Genomic DNA, 10,599 nt, shown 5'->3' with positions numbered 1-10,599 from the left:
ATTTTATCTACCTATCCCATTATTTTAAGGGACTAGTGCTTTCCCAAAGTTTTATTCATGTATTCCTTTGCCTATTTGTGCTGCTCAAGAACATAACTTCACGTTTATCCAGATTGAATTGCATTTACTCCTGCTCAGCCCATTTATATCCTCTTGTAGTATATTTACTATCCCACCAATTTTTGTATCATCTGTGAACTTACTGATCAAACCTCTGACATCCAAATTGAAATCATTTGCATAAACCACAAACAGCAAGGGCCCTTCAGCCAATTGTGGATCCAATTTGCCAGATTTCTTTGGAACCCATGGGCCTTTTGTTAAATCCCATTCTGGAGATTTATAGCAAAGCTTTGCTGAAATCCAAGCAGACTACATCATTGCTCTCATCTACACACCTTGCCACCTCTTCAAAAAAAATTCAATCAAGTTGGTCAGACATACCTCTTTAACTCTGCAGACACCCTGCCTCTATTCCTGATGAAGGGCTTTTGCCCGAAACGTCGATTTTCCTGCTCCGCGGATGCTGCCTGACTTGCTGTGCTTTTCCAGCACCACTCTAATCTAGACTGTGGTTTCCAGCATCTGCAGTCCTTGTTTTTACCTATACCTCTTTTACAATACTATGCTCACTGTTCTTGATTAATCCCTGCCCCTCCAACTGCAGATAAGTTCTGTCCCTCAGCATTGTTTCCAACAGATTCTCTACAACCAAAGTTAGACTGACTGCCTATAGTTTTTTTTATCCTTGCTCTCTTTTTGAATAATACATTGTTTGTCCTCCAATCTCTTCTGGCCACATAGAAACTGGAACTTTTTTGGAAGTTCCCCTGCTATTTTCTCCTTTGCCTCACACAACAACAGTTCTTCTCTCCTTAGAGATTTATCAACTTTTAAGACTGCCAAACCATTCTCTATGTAAATTTTTTGAATTGTATCGTATATTTCCCTAATTTCTGTACCCATATCATCCCAATCATTAGTAAATATCAAGCCAAGGGATGTTTTGAGTCCTTGTTATCTGCCATAAGCCTTCCTTTTGCTTGTAATCCAAATGCTGCATATCCCTTGATATCCAGAGATCATAGGATTTGATGATCCCATCCTTTTTCTTTATTGGAACATGCTGGCCCTGTACTCTTGAATGCATCTCTCTGTTCTGAGACATCTTTACCTGAAAGTATCTGCTCCCAGTTCACTCTGGCCAAATCATTATCTGAACTTATTAAAATCAGCCTTCCCCAGCCAGTTGAGAACTTTGATTTTGGGTCCACCTCTTCATCCTTTCCATAATCTTGAGTAACAATCATAACAGACTTATTATTGCTATCTGCAAAATTTCTCCTCATCCCCAATGATGTTTCAATCATTTGCCTTGCCACATTACCTAAAATTAAGTCCAGGACCACCCCAATTCTTTATGTCCTTCTACATACTGGTTTAAAAAAGCTCTTTGGATGTATTTAAAGAATTTTGCTTCTTCTAAACTTTTCACACTATGACTACCACAGTTAATGTTGGAGAAGTTGAAATCACGCCCTATTACTTTTACACTTCCCTGAAATTTGCCTACATAGCTACTCTTCTATTTCTCTCAGACTGTTAGGGGGCCTGTGGTACATTCCCAACAATGCAACTGCTCCTTTTTAGTTTATAAGTTCCTATACTAGATTTTACTGCTGATGATCTTAAACAGTCAAGTTGAAGGGTGAGTTGCTTTTGGAAGCTGAAGGCATACTGCTGGAGTACAGGGACTTTGAAGTTTTCTTGTCCCGCCTTACCTGGGGAAAGTCAAAATATCAACTCAATTCTCCATCACTTGAAAGCTAAAGAAATGATAAATGTTGTGGAAGAAATGTTCACGTTTGGAACAGCAGTCACTGCTCTATCACTATTTTTACAATTTCATTCAACTATTTTTCCACAGATGCTGCTAGACCAACTGAGGTTCTCCAGCATTTTCTGTGTTTATACTAGCACGGACTGGTTGGGCTCAATGACCTGTTTGTGGTAGGTCAATATTACAAAACAGAAGTCCTCTTAAACATAAACAAGTTGGAACTATTAAAGCTGCTATATAAATACAAGTTGTTGCTAGAATAAGTAATAAAATCTTCTAAAACACATTATTGGCATCTTTCTTATAAAACAAATCCTCAGCAAAATTATATTAAAGGTAAAGAATTAATAATTGAGCTTAGTTTTAAACAATGCTCGAGCAGAAGCATTTTCATTTGAAAACATATTTAAAAAATGCAAAGGAAGCATCCAATTTCTATTTCAGGATTTGTTTAATTATTTTGCTATGGTCTGACCACAGCCAATTACAAGCATAAAATATATTTGACTACAACAGTACATAGCAACATCTTCTGTAAAGTATTGCAATAACCAGACCTTGGGTCTATAAACTATGACATCACCATTGCTTAATTAGAGGCAAATACACAAGTTTCATTTTTTTGTAGATAACTGTTATGGAAAATGCAAATACTGTTTAAAAAACCATAAAAGCAAATTTTACCATATGTCACATTAATTTCTAATAATTTTATTAAGTTACATTGTACAGTTAACACTTCTGCCAGAATCAACTGTGATAACAGAACTCTAAATGCAAGGAACATTCAACTGTTTGATATTGCTGTACATATTTTGGTTTGGTAACAAAGTAAATGCATTTATGCTTTGAAAGCTACAGCAAAATGTTCTGTAGCTGATAAAAAAAAAGACATGAATGAAGACTGTCAAAGACTAACAGCTAGAAAGCTAGCATTTGTATTTGTATGTTCTGATCTGTGCAGCACTGCTATGTCAAAAAAAGTCTTCAATGAAATGTACTTATCTACAAGGAGTGATAAAGGTAAATTGCAAAGAGATTTGAGAGAACTATCTGTATTTGTAGTTCTTTATTATACCTGATAAGCTAAGTATTTGATATGATTTTACTCATAATTATTAACAGAATTTGCAAGGATTCTAGTATAAATTATAATAAATTGCTTAATTGCAGCAATAAAAATTCCTATTTTCTTAATGTTAAATCGAATGTGCTTCCACTACTATTTTGTTTCAAATGTAAATGGCAGAGTTGTGAATTGCAAACATTTCTTAACCCTGTCCCTCCTTTTGATAGGTCAATGTTGTTGGTCAAGTAGAGATTGGAAAGAGTCATAATTTATTCCCCTAGTTCAATCATGTAGATTGGGCAATTTTGTATATTAGATGTTAGCAAAATCTGAATGCCAATTATTCACAACTCTAAATTCACAATTATGATTACATTAATGTCAGCTGTGACTCAAATGACAATATCATTTTGGAAGCTGTTATTGTTGCTATGCTTTACAGCTGTGAAGTATTTGGTCACCACCTTGTCTAAATGTGATATAGGGCATACTAAACTTTGGCTCCCACCCCTGTCTTTTGGCAGCTCCATTCTATTATTCAGCAACTGAATCGCAATAAAGTTATCATACATTTTTCCCAAATAAAATAAAAGTGTGGAGGACCTTTATGATAATGTTAAAGTTGTTTTGAGAATTATCTTTTTTAAATTATTATCTATATATTTAAATAGTTTAGACAAGTTACTTTTTTTCCTGGATGTTTTTACTTTTAAAATAGTCTGTAGATTCTTTCCTAAACTACATATTCAACTTTTCAATGTTTTTTTTTAAAGTTTATAAATCTAAGTCAATCTTCGCTTAAACTAATATTGGTCCAAGTAAGTGACAACTGAATGACAGGCAATATAAATTGTGAATATTCTGCTGCAATTTTAATGGTGACTGACTAAATCTTCATCATCGTAAAGTTAATTTATAATTGAGAATTCTGTTACATACAAACCAACTGACTACCTCCTCAACTACGGAGGCAAGCCCGGTAATTTCACCTTCTAATTTCAGCATTGTAGGATAATATTTATTAGGAAAATAAAGTACATAGTTTTTTTTTCTTTATGTATCACTCTGCAAACTTTGTTTACGAAAGGACAAAACACTTGGTAGGCATTCATAAATTCTATGCCAGTGTGTTAAAATTTTTCAATTGTACATTTATCATACATTATTAACAATGTTTTCTACCCATTGGGCAGGATATGTGCATAATATATTCAAGTTATATACAGCACCTTACAAGTAAACATAAGAGACAGACAACAAAAGAAGCACCATATTTAAGTGAGGCACAACAAAGGTGGGAGCTCAGAGTGCAAGGGGATTCCTATATCTGCCCAAACCTGAAAATGAGGCACCTTATCTGCTCACATACTAATAACATGCAAGCCTCTTCAAAAATATATATAGATCAATTTCTACCACAGCTTACAGAACAAGCTAACATAGTAAGCATAAAGAGGTTCCTTCACACACTAAGTGTCTTATGATATACCATTGACTATTATAAGCTGACCTACAAATTATTTAAAGCAATAGCAGCATTAGAAGCAGCAGCAACACCAGCAAATAACTGGCTGTCTTCGGAAATCATATACCTTAAACACAACAAAAAGGAAAGCTTCAGAAACAAATTACAATAATGACTAATATTTGTTTACCTTTAATTCAAGAGTACAAGATACTGCAATGCATGAATAAAGGTCATTTATGAAAAAAAATCTTTAAAAATAGTTGAAGTGCAATATTGCCTGGTGTTGAAAAAATACATCTGCAAAAGTGAAGATCCATTCAGTGTTAAGTATTTATTTTGTTCAAGCATGTTTAAAAACATACATCTTCTTTGAGGAGCAGTTCCTTGCCATTCCTCTTGCCATTCCCAGTTTGAGGTTATATGTTATGAGAGAAGGCTAAAGTAGAAGGCAAGATTTTAAGAAGATCCTTCATAGCCCTTGAAAAAACAGACCTAAAGCTAATCTGAACATTATAAAAATTAGTCTGTCAGCTTCTTTTAATACGTGTGACTGGTGAATTATATGTGTTCACATTAGTCTATGAAGAAGGTGGTTTTTGAAGATACATTTTTAACCAACAGTATCCGTGGCATGAATATTAAAAAGGACATAAAACAGAAATCATGGAACAGTGGACAAATTGGTTGGATACCTTGCTGCTCATTTCTAAGCATTTATGATTCAAATCTACAGCAGTTATGACTAACAAATTAAATATTCTTTCATTGATTGAAGAATCATCCTAACATTTAGGTTGCCTGTACTTCTTGCTTGTTACTAAGAAAGAGAATTTGCTGATAAAGTGAAAAATTGGATAAACAATGACAACAATACGTCAAAATGTATGCTTCGCCCATTCACTGTGCAATGAGCATCATTGGTACGGACGCATTTGAATCTACCAAAGGCTTGTTTCAAAACATGAGTGTGTAATTTGTGGGACAAATCTAAATCTTCAATTTCCATGTTACACTTCCTGTATGGGAGCAAAAGGGCGAGGGTGTGGTATCAGAAAAGGGAAGATAAGCATTTTACAATCATGCATTACAAACAAGAAAGTAATTTTGCTACTTGTGGTTACCATCTAAGATGGCCGTATCATATAACTGAAAACATGACAACTGCTGTATAAATGTATATGTCAAATAAGTTATCATAAAGGAAAAAAAAGAGTTGTTTTTCGTCTTTTGAATCTATTTCTGTCCATGCCCATTTTTAATAGCAAGAATGAAACATGGAAAATACTGAAGTATTATTAGTCAAACAGTGCTAACATTTATCAGTACGCAGCCGAAGATTACTACCTTTCCACTGCAGTGACATGTATCAGGTGTATCTGAGCCCACAAAGGTAGGAAATATATAAGCATTAGTTGCTGAATATATATTCAACTACTGGACATTATATCTTGGTACTCAGTTACACAACTGTTTTTCAAAAAAAAAGAACAGCCGCAATGATGTTTTTACATGAAAATTTCATTCTATGTTTTCCACAAGCTGGAAAAGTGCACAAAGGTGAAAAAAAGCAAGAGGTGAAAAATAATGGGAAAGTTGGTAAATCACATCTACTTTGCATTTTTAACTGAGGTCAAAGGAAAAATTGACAAAAATTCAATACAGTTTAAAGTTTTCAGTTTACGGGTCATTTCAGAAAGTAGTTTGGAAATGCAAGGAATTAAACACAATTTAACATGCTGTAATGAGGAATGCAGTCAGCACAGACTGTATTTGCCACTCCTGGACACCCTCAGCGCCTGGATGTGTGTCCCTGACAATATTTTGTTCTAACTGCTACAGAGACATATTGAAACAATGGATAAACACATTAAAATCAGCATAATCATGGCATGGCTTTTGCTTTTTTTGAAATATTTTGCACATGCTGAACCCCAGTTTGGACCAAAAGTATCAGGTATATGTTTGAAACTTTGCAAAAGCAACAGGCTGTATAATTTGTTTAGAAATATTTCTCTACGTTGTGAGCATTTTCAGTGAAATAGACTCATCAATAGATTCATTTGTAAATGTAATGTGAACCATAAAGTCACTGCATTTCCTGATTGAGCTAGAACTAATCTATTATCTTTTTTTAATGAATTTGACCATAAGCTTTCAAGTTTAAGCATTCAAGTTTGTTTTCTACAGACTGAACGTATAACACACTGAACAGTTATTGAACAGTTTTAACATTTGCAAATGTAATTTGAGAATACTTAAATGAAAACCTTATTGTGGTACCTTATAACATCCAATTTACATAACACATTTTCATTAATTTCAGTGAGACTAATGTTAAGGATGTGCAAATATGCTGTAATCTTTGAGCAGTTAAAATTATGCATCACTCTATATATTTTAAACAGCTGCAAATTTGGAGCTTAAACCACCTTCCATCTTGTGAACTTCAAGATTTAAATTCTCATCATATTGTTCCTAATAGTTATTGCAATGACAGTTAACAGTTTGTGTCCCTGTATTTTCCACTTCCTGTGTAAATAGGCATTAGGGTGCAACCAGAAATCTCTTTTCACAAACAACCTCCATGCATTGAAAACACTAACTAAATCACCTGCATCCTTAGAAAATCTCTTATTTTCACATATATGGAACTAAGTAAAGACAGTTTTAAGTTTTCCACTAAAGCAATTCCCCTTTTTTTCAAACAAGAAAATAGTGCAACATTTAATTTTTTCAGAAACAAGTTAATTCATTGCATTTTTTTTCTTCCACTCTATTGTCTTGGCACTCAAAAGGAATTTAAGTTTTTTTCTATTTGAAAATATCACAAAACTGGCCAAAAAGGTTTGGTTATCATTAAACACCTTATGCATCCATCTCAGGCAATTCAGTTACTACAAAAAATATCTATAAGCTAACATCAGAAATTCTATGTTAAGAATTTTTAAAATGAAATAATCCAGATACAAAACTGTTTGCCAAAAGCTGCTAGTTTGCCAAAGTGGAAGTTATATACTGTTAGAATCATTATATCATGCACTCCTCAAAGAAAGTTAACAACTTTGTTTGGTTTTACTAAATTGTAACAATTCCCACTGAATAACAGTTTGTCACAGGAGTACAACTTAATGGTGCCACACCTGTTTCAGTTCACAGATAGTTAAACAATTTTTCCTGCATTCAAATCCTTCCCTCTAAATGGGACAATTGTACTGTCTTCACTATCCTGCTGAAAATGGTGTTCACTGTCCCCGTGTGTTGAAGGAGGCACGTTGTGCTGGTGATGGAAAAATGTTGACCCTGGGTAATGACCCATGACCTCACTGTAAGTGGGTGGTGGTCCTTCCATCCTTCCATTGCTGCTATAATTTGTTGCACTTATGCCTGAATTGTTGCTTGGTGGGCGTGGTCCTCCACTATACATAGAGACATTGATCAAGTCACTATCAAATATGGTTCTGTTAGGTGGAGCCCTGACAGACTCACGATTGAGTTCCAATTGTTGTTCAGGATCTCGAAGTTGCAATGCACAAAGCCTCTGATATGGAGGAGGTTCCTCTCCATCTGACAGTGAAATAGTAGGAGGAAGATCAATCTCATGTTGCATGTAGGGGTATGTGGGTTGAAAGCGGCTACAGTGTTCCCTCTGCATGAATGATGGGGCTGTAAATCTGTCCCTTGATCTTGGAGTAGACATCAGCTGAAAGCAAACAAGAAACATCTAAAATTGTATTTGGGCTAAGATAATAGCATGATTCTTATATAAAATTTAATACACTAATAACTTGCTAGTCAAACTGAAATCAGGTTTAGATTACTCTTAATATTCTCACCAGGTGTAGCTGGTGCAAAGTCAGTTCAAAGACTACAAAATCAGTCCAGAAAGAAAAAGCAAGTACTGTACTAATATCAAAATCTAGTAACCTGAGAGCAGCAGCCATGAAACAGATCTGGCTTAAACAGGTATCAATCTAAGATCGGTATCTGCAGTATTACAGCACCATAAGATAAAGGTGATCCTACAGTAAAAGGCAAGGGCATTAGGTTACTTACAGTGTGGAAACAGGCCCTTCGGCCCAACAAGTCCACACCCACCCACCGAAGCACAACCCACCCTACATTTACCCCTTCACCTAACACTACGCCAATTCACCTGACCTGCACATCTTTGGACTGTGGGAGGAAACTGGAGCTCCCGGAGGAAACCCACACAGACACGGGTAGAATGTGCGAACTCCACACAGTCAGTCGCCCAAGGCGGGAATTGAACCCAGGTCTCTGGCGCTGTGAGGCAGCAGTGCTAACCACTGTGCCACCCACACCTTTAAATGCATTTTTATGAAATTCAAGTTTAAAGGCATTAGGATTAAGTAAAATAAACTACCTGTTAAGTACTTTAAAAACTAAAAGCTGGGAAACAGTGAATACCTTTAAAATTCTACTAAATTTAAAAAATGTAAATACTTGTCCATAAAAGATAAATGTGAGGCAAACAAGAATTGGTGTGAGTTTATCTCCAACAGAGTGTTTTACTTGAAGTGGCATTGTTAAGTTATGGCATACCATAATATTTGAAACTAAGCATGAATATTGTGGTATTGAAAAATTCACAGGCATTTATTATCACTAACAATTTTTAAAATCTTAAAGTTCTCAGGTACGTAAGTATCTGGGCTATTATTAAACTATTAGATTACAACAGAAGCATGTTTCCAGGAGAGTGACATGCATCAAGTGATCTTAAACAAGATGGATTATGAGACTTTATACCCTCCAGTAACAAGCTATATAGAAAGATTATATAATGAGCAGTCTCTTAAAGGCACATTGATCTAAGCAATTTCAATAGAAACAAAAAGTACAATGGGAAACATTGGAAAATCTAAATACTAGAATAAAAAGGTAATTTGGAGGAAGTTAAAATTCTAAAAAATGAAAGTGGTGGTGAAAATAAAGTTTTGAAATATTCATTAAATAGCCCCACATTCCTTTCTGAAGAGCAGAATATTTGAGGAAGTTGATAATGCTTTCGCAGAAATAATTGATAAACTAAAGAGTTTGGAATCAACTAACCCCTGCTCCATCTAGCTTTTCAAGAAATCATACAGCACAGAAGAGGCTTCTTGTCCCATGGCATCTGCATGAGTCAAAACTAAGCTCAGTCTACATTAATCCAACTTTCTAGCACTTGGTCCAATACTTTGGATGTTATGAGTGTCAATACTGTAATGGATGATAACTGGTAAGGGAAGGAAGGAAACCAAGTTTTATTTAAGTAGAGAAAGGCTACAGAAAACTACAATGCTGAGGCTTGGGAGTCATCATGCACAAGTCTGAAAAAGTTAGGATACAAGTTCAGCAGGCAACAGGGAGGGAAAACAGAATTTTGGCCTTTACTTCAAAGGAATGGAGTATAAAAATACGAAATTCTTGCTGAAAGTATACCAGGCACCAGTCAGACCACAGCTGTAAAATAGTGAACAGGTTTGGGCCCCTTAACCAAGGAAAGATGTACTAGCATTGAGGGTAATCCACTTGACTGATTGTGAATACGCAAGGACTGTCTCATGAGGACAGGTTGAGGAGATTGAAGTTACTTACTGAAGTTTAGAAAAATAAAAGCCACCTTTGTGAAATATACAAGTGGACTTGACAGATTAGATGTAGAAAGGTTGTTAATGTCAATGAATGACAAGAGCTGTGGTTAGCTTCTGTTTTGATAAAGATTGTTATTGCCTGGCACATGTCAAAACAAAGGGTTGCTCATTTTCTCAGGGGGAGTTGATCTGTGGAATTCTTTATCTCTCAGGACTGTTGAGGCTGAGGCATTGATTACATTCAAGGCTGAGATAGATAGATTTTTAATCAATCAGGGAATCAAGCATTATGGGGGAAAAGGCAAGAAAGTGGAGTTGAGGATTATCAGATCAGCCATGATCTCATTGAATGGTGGAGCAGACTCAATGGACTGAATAACCTGTTTCTGCTCCTACATCTTATGGTCTCCTCTTTGTGGGTTTGCGAGCATGCAAAGTCAATCCTTATTAGGCTTTGTGATGTCTTTTAAAATTCACCGTACAAACTAGCTTAGATTGGGGAAGCAAGCCTAGTATTACTGTTATGTATTTTGCATGATTCCATGAACACAATGTGGTTACTTTTCCACTTTTGATGGTTTATACATTTCATACTATATAATGAATGTTTCATAGTTTGAAAACA

The 10,599-nt window shown here is 35.3% G+C and overlaps 1 protein-coding gene across 6 annotated transcripts in view; it reads right to left on the bottom strand.

Moving 5' to 3' along the window:
* Positions 1-2,261: 2,261 nt before the first annotated feature.
* LOC140476899 (low-density lipoprotein receptor class A domain-containing protein 4-like) overlaps positions 2,262-10,599 on the bottom strand; it is a 248,149-nt gene continuing 239,811 nt past the window's right edge. For all 6 annotated transcript variants that reach the window (XM_072569805.1, XM_072569804.1, XM_072569803.1 and 3 more), the window contains one exon: positions 2,262-8,077. In XM_072569805.1, coding sequence (XP_072425906.1) covers positions 7,538-8,077 — 540 coding nt within the window. In that variant the 3' untranslated portion in view covers positions 2,262-7,537. The remainder of the gene's footprint in view (positions 8,078-10,599) is intronic.

The sequence above is a fragment of the Chiloscyllium punctatum genome, chromosome 5 (assembly GCF_047496795.1).
Source record: "Chiloscyllium punctatum isolate Juve2018m chromosome 5, sChiPun1.3, whole genome shotgun sequence".
In the NCBI taxonomy this organism is placed as follows: Eukaryota; Metazoa; Chordata; class Chondrichthyes; order Orectolobiformes; family Hemiscylliidae; genus Chiloscyllium; species Chiloscyllium punctatum.
This window is presented reverse-complemented; position numbering and strand designations above follow the sequence as displayed.